This window comes from Phaeoacremonium minimum (assembly GCF_000392275.1).
Source record: "Phaeoacremonium minimum UCRPA7 unplaced genomic scaffold PA7_03_scaffold_522, whole genome shotgun sequence".
Lineage (NCBI taxonomy): Eukaryota > Fungi > Ascomycota > Sordariomycetes > Togniniales > Togniniaceae > Phaeoacremonium > Phaeoacremonium minimum.
In genome coordinates, this window is record NW_006921424.1 from 154,665 (window position 1) to 168,905 (window position 14,241).

The window sequence follows — 14,241 nt, forward strand, 5'->3', positions numbered from 1 at the left end:
TTGGTCGAGTTTCTCAGGATTGCGCACTTGAGGCACAACAACGAGTCTCATCGCCTGTGATATGGAGTTCTCCAAGATGACACAAAAGTGGTCTTCAAAATCGAAAGAAGACCATACAACACGAGTACGAGAGAATCAGCGTCGCCATAGAGCCAGGACAAAGGCGTATATTGCGGCCATTGAGAAGCAACTAGCCGAGAGCCAAGTCCGCCTCGAAGCAGCATTAGCTGAAAACTCAAGGCTGAAGGGCAGCCTGGAGGCATGCAAGAGTCGAGACTCGAAGCTTGCTCTTGAAGAACGGCAGCACGCCATGGCTTGTGGAATGTGCAAAGAGGGGGAACCTGGAGATGGCACGATATCCGTTATTGCTTCCCTTGATAATGGCAGCAGGTTTGAGAAGCATTCGCTTCAAGATACTGGACAAACCCAACGGCTTGAAGACGGCGAGAACCTGATGTCAGCGGAACTCCAAGAGCAAGAGCTATTGCGAACCCCAACAATGATGCCTTCCAATTGTTCAGTCTTCTCTTCTAGTGCAGATCTCACACCACAAGGCTCGATAGCCAAAGATATACACCCGATGCTGACACAGAAGGACTGTCGATGCCTTCCTTTTCCGCTTCCAGGCGAGTCAACCATCCCCTGTATAACAGCATACGGGATCATCGAGGAACAAAACTACAACGGAATGGATCTTAGGGCTGTCGACGGTATTCTGGCGCCGGGGTTTCGACGAGCAATCAGCAGCGAGGGATGCAGGGTGAAGAGCCATCTCGTTTTCTCGGTTTTGGACTCGGTCCGGCCATTATAAGTAGTTCGTCTAGAGGTATGCGGTAGACGCGCTTCTCAAAGGTCTGTACGTTAATCAGGTGGTTATTGAATTGCGATCAAAGATCTCGATCAACATTTCTGTCATTGGCTTGCGGCGGTGGCAGTATTTCTGATTCATTAGGTTCACTGCCCAGCACGTAGTCATGTTTTTAGACCATCGCAATTTCTGCTAAGTACCTACCTTCCATAAGGTATTGTACAGTGGGGTATCCAAAGTCTCCGGACACACTAAATTCGCATAATTTTGCTATAAATCACCATAACTTTATAACCACTTAACTAAACTAAGCCAAATTAAAATATATTATAGCTTAAATGAGAATAATATTATTATTTATTTAAAAAGTATTTTATCTAAATATTAATATAGAATAATCATCTTTTATTAACTAAAAAAACTTATAAACTTTAAAGTAATATAATTATATATATTATTTAGATAAAATATAAAACTAAAGTAAAAATACTAACTTTAATCAAAATTAACTTTAAAAATATAAGTTTTAAGTTTATAATATAATTATAATAGCTTTAAAAATAGCTTTAAAAAGTATAACTTTTAAGAAAATTTAAATATAGATATTTAATATTAATAAAATAATAAAAAGTTAAATTATAATTTAATAAATCTATCTTTATTTAATCTAAAACTATCTTTTTCTTTTTTTAATAATTTCTTAAAAAAATTTAAAAAAAGATCTTTGAAAAAGTAAAAATTAAGACTATATTTTTAAAGTTTTATATAAAATTAAATAAAAGATATATTATTATTTTTAAAGATAAAGTTTATTATTTTTTAATTATTTTATTTAATTATTATAAAAATAAAATCTAATTTATTTTATTAATAAAATTATAATTAATTTAATCTTAATAAATATATTAAACTTAGTATCTTTAACTTATTATTATTTTATAATAAATAGTTATATATACTTTTTAAAATATTAAATATAATATTTATAAATAGTTTTAACTATATAAAAGTTTTTAAAAATTAAAAACTATTAAATCATTATATATTAGCTTTCAAAAACTTAGATTTTAAAGAAAAAATATCTATTTTTTCTTTCTTTTTCTAAAATATAAGATAAAATATAATAAAATTAATATTTTAATTAATATATCTATTTTTATATATATAGTAAGCATTATATATTAGTTTGATATGATTATAAGTCTTTGGTGTAGAGTTATATTAGTTTAAGGGGTTGAAATTAGGCTGAAAAAGGTGTCCGGACACTTTGGATACCCCACTGTACTGTTCAGAAACAGTGCGCTGGAGTACGGCGCTTGCTAGTGCCCAACCTCCTACAGAGGTACCTACAGCCAAGGTAGGTTGGTTCCCCACAAGCCCCACCCGCGTTGCCCTCGTCACCACCGTAGAAGCTTTCCTCGCACTCTTCACTAGCTGCCTACAAACCCTCTCTACCCTATTCACCGCACAAATGCCGCGAAAGGTACGTGTTCATAGGTGGCAATACGGCTGCCGCCTCATACAAACAGCCTCGTGCTCATTGCTACCTAGGTCAAGACAGCCGAGTCCATCGCGCAAAATCGCGACAGTCAACGGCGCTCTCGTGCGCGACATCGCACCGTTGTCGAGGAGATGCGCCGGCAACTGCAGGATTACCGCTGTCGCGGCGCTACGGCCACACGTGAGATGCAATTGGCAGCCCGCAAGGTCAAAGCGGAGAGCGTGCGACTGCGCATTTTGCTCGCGCGCTGTGGTGTGCCACCGGACGAGATCCAGGCATTTGTTGAACTGCCAGATGAGGCGCTAGATCCTCGGGAACTCGCACAGGCATCACGACAAACTGCGGCAAGCAACCCGGAATTTGGGAGCACCTCTCAGCCCGTATGTGGGCCCCAGTCCTCTCGCCATTGCAACACGAACGCGCACCCAGAGTGTGGTGTCGACAAGTCGAAGGACTATGATACACCAGGGGCTACGTCAGATGACACGACGCCGTTAGAGACATCGTGTAAGGCTGCGGCTGATCTAATTGCTGACTTTCAAGGGCACGAGGATGTGGCAAACGTTCTCATGATGCTCGGTTGCTCAGGGACAAACGACTGCCGCGTCAAGAACACGACGGTATTCCAAATTATGGACGGTGTCCTCTGAAGTTTCGTTGATCAGATGGAGACTACGAACGCAACAGGATCTAGCTTTTCCATGACCACCTCTTACCAACCCATTGAACAACATAGACCAGCCCCAGCAGCACTGGCACCTCAATAAGCGGTCCCACTGTTGCAGCAAGTGCCTGATCACTTTCAGAACCAAAGGTTGCTACCGCTACCGCGATGGCAAGCTCAAAATTATTACTTGCTGCGGTGAAGCTCTGAGCGGTACTTATTGCAAACCCAAAACCAAGCCGATATGTGGCCCACAACGTCACAAAGAAGATGGCTACGAAGTAAACCACCAATGGAGCTGCCACTCGGACAACTGAAACGATCTGGTGTACGACTTGATGGCCCTGAGATGCGAACAGAATGACGATTGTGTATAAAAGGCCAATGAGTGACCACGGAGCTGCAAATCGCAGGAACACACGGTCATACCATTCCGGACCCGCCATGGCGCGAAATATGGATCGGGTCAGTACTGCAGCAGCCAACGGAATACCCAGAAACACTCCCACGCTGGTCGCCACGACAGTGTATGAGATATGTAGAGCCTGGTCTTCGTGACCGATAACACGGATAAAAAAGACGGCAAGAGGGGCGAATAGCACCATCTGCAGGATGGAGTTGATGGCGACAAGAATCGCGCAATACTCGCCATCGCCGCCCGCCAAACCTGTCCAGACGAGCACCTAGGAGTTGCTTATGTCAGCACGAACCTCAACTCTAGCAGATCGAGAGCCACCAACCATAGCGATGCACCTGCCCAAGCCAACTAATATCAGACCAGCACGTAGCTCGTTCTTATCCGGGAGAAACGCCCACGCAAGGCCCAACTCCGTCGCAGTTAGATTGGTGCTGTCAGTCAAGCTGTAGATGGCTTACCATAAGGAATGGGGCAATGACCCAATTCATGAATATACTAAAAATGATCTGCTTCCACATTCCTTTATGCGACAAGAGCTCATACAAGGACTCGAAGCGGACTTTGCAAAGAATGGGATACATCATGATAAGAAGACCGATAGCTAGAAAAATAGTTAATGGGTACGCTTGAATCCATTGATTTAGCATGTGAACGACGTACCAATAGGCACAGATACGCCAACGAACTGGCCCTTCTGTAACGCTGGGCCTGTCTGTGGCACGAAGTTGCCAAGCAAGATGCCTACGACCATGGAGAGGAATATCCAAATGGCCAAAAAGCGATCAAGCCAACCCAGCCTTTTGAACTTTGAAACTTTTTCTGGAGTATTTTGTTCTGGGTTACTCCGTTGCATCTCGGTATCTCTGTACTCGCTTGCTTCTCGTTTATACCTGGCCCTGGAGTAATCACCCGAAGTTGTGATGGGATTGCCTGTTCCATCAGCACCAAGCATCATGGTTCTCAGAAAGTTGGTGGCGAAAATAGGTTACGATGTCGAATTTTACTTTAGAATGTATCAAGAAATTTTCATCAACAGCCAGTCGATGTGAATGTAAAATGAGGTCGTAAAGTGACGACTTAAGACCATGCGCAGCAATTGACCAATCACAACGCGGGAGTGACACATCCCCTTATCACCAATCACCTCGCAAGGCGGTAAGTTTCGACAATTTCGAGTACCTCCAACCTGGCTGTCCTTTCATTATAGTAGTGATTCTCTTCAACATCATGGAAATCATTTTCGCATTCTCGGTACTTGAAAAAAATCTGTCCCCACTTAGGAAACTCGTCTGTGGCCTGGTCTTTTTGAGAGGTGACCAGAATCAAAGGCTCACTTAAGTCTTCCGAAAGACCACGGTACATTTGCAATGCACGGCAACCCCGCGTAAGATGGAGGTATACATAGATGGCTATTTACGGCTAGTGATTTCGACAAACTTTGGTCAAGTCTTGGAACGCTGAAAAGAGACATCAGCCGGTAGAAGCGGAGCTGCCAACTACGACGTCATACCGTTAGGTTATTTTCAAATACCGTCGATCCAAGGTAATCTCCATCATCGCACGTCTTAAGCATCAGTAAAGCGGGTCTAGCAATTTATGTACATTCTGAAGACTAGCATTAGTGGCGTCTATTATCTCGATTGTTAGTTATTCAGATGCTAATGCAACAGTAGCAGGATTGAATACTGTAAAAATGAGCTTCAGAGAGGACGAGGCACCGGAACGAATTCGCTACACGCGTTCCACACACACAAGAAGCCGTAAGGGCTGTCAAGAATGCCGAAGACGCCATGTAAGATGTGATGAGAGACGACCTTTATGGTATGCTTCAACGTGACAGAATTGATAATCTTAAGACCACACAAGCTAATCTCCAACTTGCGGTACATAGTACTAATTGCTTAACTCGAGGTGATGCTTGCATTTATGATCGTTCATCAACCTCAGAGAGACAACGCTCACCTCAGGAGAATCCACCCTCAAATCAAGTGCTTGGCACGACATTAGATCCCTTCGGCATACTAGAAGTTGAGATGCCTTATGAGACCCCGAGGCTGCTCCACCATTGTAAGTATTCTAGATGTTGTTCGCCTTATGATCCACTGGTTGGGGTGACGAGACTTGTGTGAGGGAAAGGCATTGAATCCAGTCATACAAACTAACACCTTCTTCTCAAGTCATTTCCTACCGTAATGAGCTCCGTAAGCTTATTCTAGGCAATCCCAGCGCTGCAGAGTATGCACCTCCGACGCATTCATTGGGAAGACGACGACATTTAGATTAACAAACAGGTACAGAGATGTCATGCCTGCGAAGTATCAAAACAGTTCAGCATATACACGAAGCCTTCTTCTCATGTCCGCAAAACATCGTTATGGCCTGACAGGTCTGAGTGACTGGTGTCGCGAACCTACCTATCTGCATCACAAAGCTCAAGTTATCCGCTTATTGAAAGAACAGCTGAGTGCGAACCCAGCAGACCCAGGAGACTGGTCTTTCAGCGTGATACTATTTCTTCTTGCTATGGAGGTGAAGCAGGCTCTGAATCCAGCAGAGTATTCGGAATTACTGAAAACCCTGATAGGCCCTTGAAGGCGATAATGATGCAGCGACTGCACATATTCGTGGTTTGGTAACTTTGATGAAGACCAAGGTTCCACAAGATCATGGCCTATACCAATCTGGTCAAGTCCTCCTCAAACTCGGGTTTTTGTATGGAAGTCAAGACTCTCTTGCTATACTTGCGAAGTCTAACCTAAATCTTGCAGAGTTTTGAGTCTCCTCGAGGCAGCCAAGGCGGAACATGCTGGCATTCAGCTGGATAAGGCTGATTGGCTTTTATCCAGGACTTCTTTTTCACTAAGTTTTAGTTGGCAATGGGTGAATGTTGTTTATTTATTGATCCAGATAGTTGGGGAGCTTCTCGTCAAAAACGGCCAGCTCATTGCAACAGCACCTTCAAGTCCAGAAGACTCTGCCTCTCTCCAATGGCTAATGAGAGAACTTCAATTGATCCACCACAAAGAACGCGATATAGGGTCTCAAAACATGACCGAGCTCGGTCCTGGGGTTCATCAGGATTCACAGTTGAAGAACTGGGTATTAGCTGGAATCTGTTATGCGCTATTGCTTGCGAGCTTGCCCGAATTGCACAAGAGGGACGCACACTCCGGATTGCACCAGCTGCAAGCTTGGTGGGAGGAGAGAGTAAATACATGGATGGAGTCTTTGGATCTTCCTGGCAGCCTGTTTGCTCTTGAGGTGTTGGAAAAGATTGAATGGTTGACAACTGTCGAAGGTGAGAGTATCATTCAACAACTGTACGATAACAGTCTTGTCAGTGCGGTATGATAGATGATGAGGTGATTCAAATCATGTTTCAAGACTGTGGGGTAGTGTGTATGCCCTTCAAGCCTCCCAGGCGGTGAAGTTGACGTATTCACAGGAGAAAGGTTCGGGTATGGAATATTGTATTCTGCAGAAATGAAAAGAAAAACTTCATGCGGATCTCCATTAGCATAACCATGCGATGATTGTTTGTCGTAGCTATCTTCACAAAGCTTCAAAATGAAAGTGCTTGACGTCAAGGCCACCAGATACCTTATCCTGAATAGGCCGAAGATTCTCCTTGAAGACACTCGTTTCCGCAGCGTCTAAGTGATTTTGTACCTCCCGCCAGCCTATCATCATTACCAGTTTGCTCGCTGTACTTCTCAATGCGAAGCTAGTCTTATATGTTAACGCCATCTTGCCTACGTATCCTGAGGGTGCGGTTTCCGCAAGGATCGCGTCACCGAAGGCTTGAGAATAGGAAGCTAACGACATCATCTCATCATCACTCAGCGCATTCTCTAGAGATAGAATGGCTATTTCAGTGACGGGGTTGGAGGTCAGGTCGGCTGCTTTGGCGCGAACAAAAATTGTAGTAGGTGGTGACGATTGGTATGGTTGCAAGCCCGCAAGATCAAAGCTGGAGTCCGGGGCTAGAAGCTCTGGGTAACCATTTTAATTAGTTCAACTCGTTACCTTTAGAACCTTGAAGGCTGCTTGAAGGCAACATACGAACTCCTATGCAGATAATCTCCGGCCTGTCAACACCTCGACCCCATATCAAAGTACCATAGCTTTCTTTCTGGGCTCGCAGGAATCGTAGAAGACTGTTGCCGTGGATACTTGACTCATCCTCCGGCCGCACTGAGGGTATCGCGGACAAGAAAATAAATTCCGTCAATGATATAGCCATAATTTAAACTTTTTGCTGGCAAAGCCTTTTTGAGAAGAGAAAGTAAGATCAATCTGGTCGCTTAATATCGCCTGCGTGGATTCTTCTCCACAGGATAACTGCACCGCTTCAACGAACGCGGAAATTATTTACCAAAAGAAGGCCTGTTGTCAATCTTTGATCATCTATAATGTTCCATTATATTAACTTGCATAGTGTAAGAGGCGCTGAGTAAGTCATCTCATTCAATAAGACAACCACGCAACCGATACAAAGGAGTGCGAGGTACATGCCCACTTGCTGGCGGAGATATGACGACTCCTTGCAGAGCCTTGACGTAGGATTCTTCGGCTAAACAAACTTGTATAGTACTAGAAGTGACACGGATCTAAGCGGCTACCCTTGTACAGATAAAAGTTAGCAGTAACTTGAAGTGATTCTCTTCGTATATCGAGGATAACCCATCATTAGCACCCCTTTGGTGAATAGACTGAGCACGACACGCTAGCGTGGGAGTCTGATAATTTGCGAGACTAGGCCTTCTAATGCATCAATCGTGTATGCAAGAAATCCCGACTATTTTGAAGTATACAGGCGAGAACGCACCGTTGCCCAATCACAACGTCCACCCATAGCCTATTCAACCAAAGGATTGACGGCAAGCATGCTACGAGGGTAACATCAAATGAATTTGAGTGACTTAACGATGCGTATTCTAGGTCATCGCTGGCTAGAAATGTGGTCAAACTTTGTCTTTGATGGGGTACAAGTTGGTAGCTGGTGTAGTGATTGCCTTCTTCCATTGGGCAAGCGACTGGAAACAATGGCTTTCCGCTACAGCTTTGAATTCCTGGCAGAACAGCCTTCTGATACAACTTATAGCAGCGCCACTCGGTCAGATAGGAAGTTTTTCGCCAGATTGACGCAACTATGACGAAAGCCAGCAGCCTAATGCGAAAGGTCTTAGCACGATAGGCTTACAACCTGCATCTCTTAGTGACTTTGTTCACTCCTGACGCACTTGTTGTGAGAAAGAGATGTTGACTGGCATCGGATGAATGTGCGTGAGTAAGCAAATTTGTGTAATGGTTGATCAATACGTGAAATCGAACCATTGGACGCACGATAGACGAGAGAATGAACCGTACTATATGAACGGCTCGTCTTGGAGCCTTCACGACAAGACCAGCATCATTTACATTTCAACTAGAATAGTTCCTCAGTACTCGAACTTTCTTACCGCACGAATCAAGGCCAATTATCAAAGAAACCTCAATTATGGCTGATCACCCGATTCCAAACGAGCAATGGGCTCAAGTTTTCGAGAAGTTTGGCGGTCGTGAGTCATTACTACAATCTGTAATTTCAGGTCATACTGAAGCCTTTTAGCTGTCGTATGCAAGAAGATTCCTGTCGCCAAGCCTGGTCCTGATGAGTTTCTCATCAATGTCAAGTATTCTGGCGTATGTCATAGTGATGTTCATGCCATGAAAGGTGACTGGCCCCGGCAGCCGAAGTCACCACTAGTTTCCGGCCATGAGGGCGCTGGTGTCGTCGTTGCAAAAGGTGACCGTGTCACTGAGCTTGAAATTGGAGATCACGTAGGAGTCAAGTGGATCAACGGCGTCTGTGACAAGTGTTTCTTTTGCCTAAGTGGACAGGAACATCTATGCCCTGATGCAACGCTCTCGGGGTATACAGTTGACGGATCTTTCCAAGAGTACGCTATTGCGAAAGCTTCTGTTACGGCAAAGATTCCAAAAGATGTTGACCTTGCTGCCGTGAGCCCTGTGATGTGCGCAGGTCTCACAGTTTACAAGGGACTCAAAGAAAGCAATGCGCGAGCGGGACAATACGTTGGTAGGCACTTCACAAGACCAATTCTACTCCTATTTAATCCTCCCTATCACAACCTCACACCTATAAGACGAATCTGTTGAACTCGCTAAGCATCATGTGTTGTACAGCAATCGTGGGGGCGGGAGGTGGCCTTGGGCTCTTCGCAGTTCAATATGCCAAGGCAATGGGATTTATCCCAATCGCTGTTGATGGGGGAGAAGAAAAAGGCCGCGTTTGCAAAGAACATGGCGCAGCTGCGTATGTTGATTTCGAGGGTTCTAGCAGCGTGATAGATGAGCTGAAGAAGACAACTCCTGATGGCCTAGGACCGCATGCAGCTGTGATCGTGTCGAGTGAGGAGGAGCCTTTCTCTCACGCGTCCGAATATGTGCGGCCTATGGGAACAGTGGTAATCGTTGGAATCCCGGCAGATGGTTACATTAAATCGCAAATCTGGGACACGGTGGCTCGCCTGGTCACTATCAAAGGTAGTCTCGTCGGCAATCGCAATGATACTGATGAGGCAGTTGAGTTCTTTCGTCGCGGCCTCATCCAGGTCCCGTATCAGGTTGTAGGACTGAGCCAACTGAAAGAGACACTCGAAGTCTTAGATCATTCGAAGGTCATTGGCCGCATCATTGTTGATAACAGTAAATAGATGGATTTGATGCGGTTTATGGGTCTTTGCAAGGGCCTCAAACAATTCTTCTTCTTGATTTACTATGTTTAGGATTTAATAAATATTATATACAAGAAAGATCTTGCGAAGATGGTGTAATTAGCCCCATCGAGTTGATGCTAGAATGTGATATTCGTCATTGGTGACCACAGTCGTAGAATACTCGCAGGTCCTGGATACCCGGGCTTACGCAGTACGGCAGTGCAATATACCTCACTCCCGGTGATTACACGGAAGGCCATCCTCCAGACCAGCTAAGAGTATTCCAGCCGAATTGGTACTGCGAATCCGCTAGGCCGATATTTGTGTTCGCTATCATATTCAGTCAGTCATTGACTCAACGAGTGTCTGTCCTTCTAAAAGGCTTGAGGCCTAAGACTTACCATAATGATAGTAAAGAACAGTGCCATAAGTAGGATCGGCGAAGACGCCTTGGCCACCGGGCCCATATACATATCCGTGACTTGCGAGGAGCACCGTGCCACCCCCAGCTGTGCAGCTTTTCCCGCTCTTGTCTACAAACGATCCGCTTACGCTCGTACTTCTACAGACATGAATCACATATTCAGCACCTGTAGCCGGCTTTGATGTGTCGTAGCCGCAGCAGATGCCTGAGCTGAAAAACAGGTAATAGTATCCGGAGCGATAGTACATGAAAGAGCCCTCTACTGCATGCGAACCGGATGAATTGTATGCGATTTGATAGCTTGAGCCGGAAGCTGCAGTTCCCGCACTATTCATGGGTACCTGATAAATATCGCCCCAAAAGGATCCGAAGTTGAGGTAGTATGATGAGTCTGCTTGAATTAGATTGCCATCAATAGCGTTGTATGGCTTGCTGGACGAGGAGGAGACACCGGTGCTACCGTGATCTGTCCAGGACCCAGCTTCCATGGTGGAAGACGTAGCATATCCAATTGCGGAGTTCTGAGATCCAAAGGTGGATACACTGTAGTATAGCACGTAGGTGCTACCTATCAGATGAACATCCGGCGCCCATAGGTCGGTGTTACCAGCCAGGTTGATCGAGCTTCCGGAAGGCAATACTTTGCCCTGGTATGTCCAAGGCCCGGTCAGCGAGCTTGCTTTCCTACAACATTGAAGTCAGTGACAAGTTGTCAACGTCAATGATTATATATAAAGATGCTTCGTAGATTTTTCTGTAGGAACTCCCCAATCCTGCCAAGACTTGACATATAGAGTCCAAGCAGAAATAACAATTAAATGCTGGTTAAAACCTGCTTACCAGATCCCAATCTCACTGCCGGTATTGAACCGGAAGTACACGCCATCAGATGACCGTCGAATGACCGCAGGATCATGTGCCCAACAATCCCCAGAGCAAGCCCCGGGGTCGGCGTACGCTTGCACGCTTGTGACGGCGAGTGCGAGAGTTGAAACAAATCCGGTGATGATACTCTTGAACAACATTGTCAAAAATGGTAGACGCAAATCCCGAAGAATACCATTTCCTGAGCTCAAGATCAAGTGCCATATCGTCTGATGTTATAGACATGCAAAAGGCGACTTCATCGATACCCTTTTGTGAAGCGTGAAGATTGATTGGCGGAATTTTAGTATGGCCATTTTGGAAACGCCTAAGTGGGCTACTGGAGCTAGTAAACATATTGCGTGCTGATGGATCGGAGGGTCTGAAGGTCCTTGATTATCTAGACGCCGGATTGCCAGGCCTGGAAAAATAAATGCGAGATCCAGACAGTTGGATCTTCACGTGCACGGGAATAAATCCTGCCGCTGGTGATACAATCCGCGTGGCTAGGCTAGAAGAATGGGAGGTCATTTTGACGGGTTGTGAAACTCCGAACAATACCTGCCTAACTTGCTTAGAAAGCATCGCAAGAGAACTCAATGTAACCCCCGCTCTACAAGTTAAATGCGCTCGAATAAAGAGCCGCGGATCTCAAGACAGCCAAAAAATTCAAATGTGGAATACTGCTATGCCTTGCAGGCTGTGAGCTGCCTCGACGGGTATCGAAGAACCTGACGTTGTAGCTGTCAGAGATAGAATTACTGTAATCCCCACACACTAGAGCGGAGATTAGCCCAGCATGGAGTAAACGACCCTTCCCGGACATGCCATGCGTAGCAGTATGGTGCGCCTTGCTTTCTTCGAGCCGGACTGTCTCGAAACGCAAGAGTATTAGCTAGTCGGATGAAGCGTCATTCTCAATGATTCGTGGAGTACTTCTTCCATAAAGTCAAACCTGTGAAAAATGGTCCTATGACGGAACTAACAAATGAACGTAGCCGGGCTTATTACGCCGTCGACTGATGAAGTACGATTCCAGTTGATACAAAGGCAGTCTCGTAGGAAACCGTCCGTCATGGGTCGGCCACAGCTGATTCAAGCAAAGGCAACATGTCGTATAGTAAGATGCTAGTCAACGCACAAACCAACAAGGACCCTCAATTGATCAAAGATGAGGAGGCACACGGAGCTTTCCAGCACTTCTCGAGCATGCTCAGTAAAAGCATCGAATTTGAAGGAAGACCATTTTCGTACGGGCTGTCCCGCCTCTAAATGCAGGGTGATAGAGAAAGCTGTCTGAAACACCTTCATGACTCAAATTTTGGAGTCATCGACCGTTCTGGAGCCCAGTGACCTTAGTGCGAACATCTACCGTGCACCACGGCAGCCTTCTGTCTTGCAATTGCCGCCAAACCACCCTCATTGGCGAATGGCGGCCGCCAGACTTTTTAGCGGTGTGCGCGCTTTGCCGTAGTCTTGGGCTTGGGAGCAGCCGACGATCTCTACGGGTCAGTGATCCGGATCAGCACAGCACAGACGTTAATCCCTGGCCTTGTCAGCTAGAAACATGGCACCTTTGGCTGTCATGTGGACTAGGAAGTCTATTATGGGCATGTTTTATCTCTAGGCGGCACTTCTCGCCCTTAACATTCGCCAGGCTTTGATGCTGACTCGAGTCACTTTCTCAACTGGTTGCAGGTATCATTTTGTGACCGACTTTATACTGTGGGAGGTCTTGAGCACCAGTCCTTGCATTGAATACGCCACCTAAGCCAGGCATGCAGACCGAGCATCAAAATGAGAACGGGACGCGGGACAAATGAGGTGCTTCCGCAAAGTGATTGCTTGGCGTCAGCATATAACCTTGTTCCTCACCAGCCTGCATTAATGAATGTCCTAGGCAATAACTTCGGCCATGAGGGAGCAGACCCGGCGCAGTAAATGGGCAGCAGAAGAGAGCAGCACTGATAGGCATGGGCGAAATGGCCCTTAGATTCGACATGTGAGAAGGGGAAAGCATTCACGATTGAGAGCCGAGGATTTATCTGATCTGATATACGATGCAGACGACATTTGCATGCTATGCAGCTTTTACAGTTATTTTCCTAGCACGGAGCAGCCGTGTGGAATACTGTACGCCCAGATACAAGGGGCGGGATAACGCCTCTTACCAGGGGGACTGAAAAGGGGCCAGGGGAAATTACCTGCCTGGACAGTGCTGACTTGCATGCAGTCCGTATCGTCATTGCGGGATGGCTTTCAATAGTGCGAAACGGTCGAATTGGACTGGAGTTCGCGAGCGTCCATTGCTTCTCGCCCTACGGTCGTTACATAGTAGATGCATCGGCAATTGATCTTGAAACGGAAGTCAGCTGGAGCCAATGGAGGATGGCAAGGTGGTGAGGTTTGCCTTGAGGTGAGGCGTTTGCCCCTCCGGCCGAGGTAGTCGTGTCCAGCCCCAACTAGGTCTGAGAATTTAGCATGTCTAATTACGCCATGACAACAAGTTGGGTCTGACCACAGTGAAATTGATGCCAAAATCTCACCGTTCACGTTGCCGAGATCAACTATACTGGACTTGGGGCATGATTGCTTACCATTCTTGGGCGTATCTTGAAGAGGAGCTGGAGAGCGAATAGGCGAAATGGCTGGGGTTTCAAAGGCCAGGGGCTCAACGCCGCCTACGCAGACGCCGCTGGTGGTGGGGGATGGTTCTGTGGCAGTGGCAGACTCGCAGCGAAGGTGGGGGAAGTTGGGTGCGCCTCCTTTGCCTACATTGGCTGTCATGTCCGCCGCCGTGGACAATGGCTCATGATGCTCAAACGTGAAGGATGCTTCCT

General features: G+C 46.0%; 2 protein-coding genes across 2 annotated transcripts; one reads left to right on the forward strand and one right to left on the reverse strand.

The window, feature by feature from the left end:
* Positions 1-2,279: 2,279 nt before the first annotated feature.
* UCRPA7_7418 (hypothetical protein) lies at positions 2,280-2,959 on the forward strand (the record flags this gene model as incomplete). Its single annotated transcript, XM_007919950.1, has 2 exons — positions 2,280-2,291; positions 2,360-2,959. The coding sequence occupies 2 exons, from the start codon at positions 2,280-2,282 to the stop codon at positions 2,957-2,959; spliced, it is 612 nt and encodes a 203-aa protein (XP_007918141.1).
* A 288-nt stretch (positions 2,960-3,247) lies between these two features.
* On the reverse strand, positions 3,248-4,142 carry UCRPA7_7419 (putative arsenical-resistance protein; the record flags this gene model as incomplete). The annotated part of the gene is made up of 4 exons (XM_007919951.1): positions 3,248-3,317; positions 3,403-3,656; positions 3,850-3,992; positions 4,052-4,142. The coding sequence occupies 4 exons, from the start codon at positions 4,140-4,142 to the stop codon at positions 3,248-3,250; spliced, it is 558 nt and encodes a 185-aa protein (XP_007918142.1).
* Positions 4,143-14,241: the final 10,099 nt, after the last annotated feature.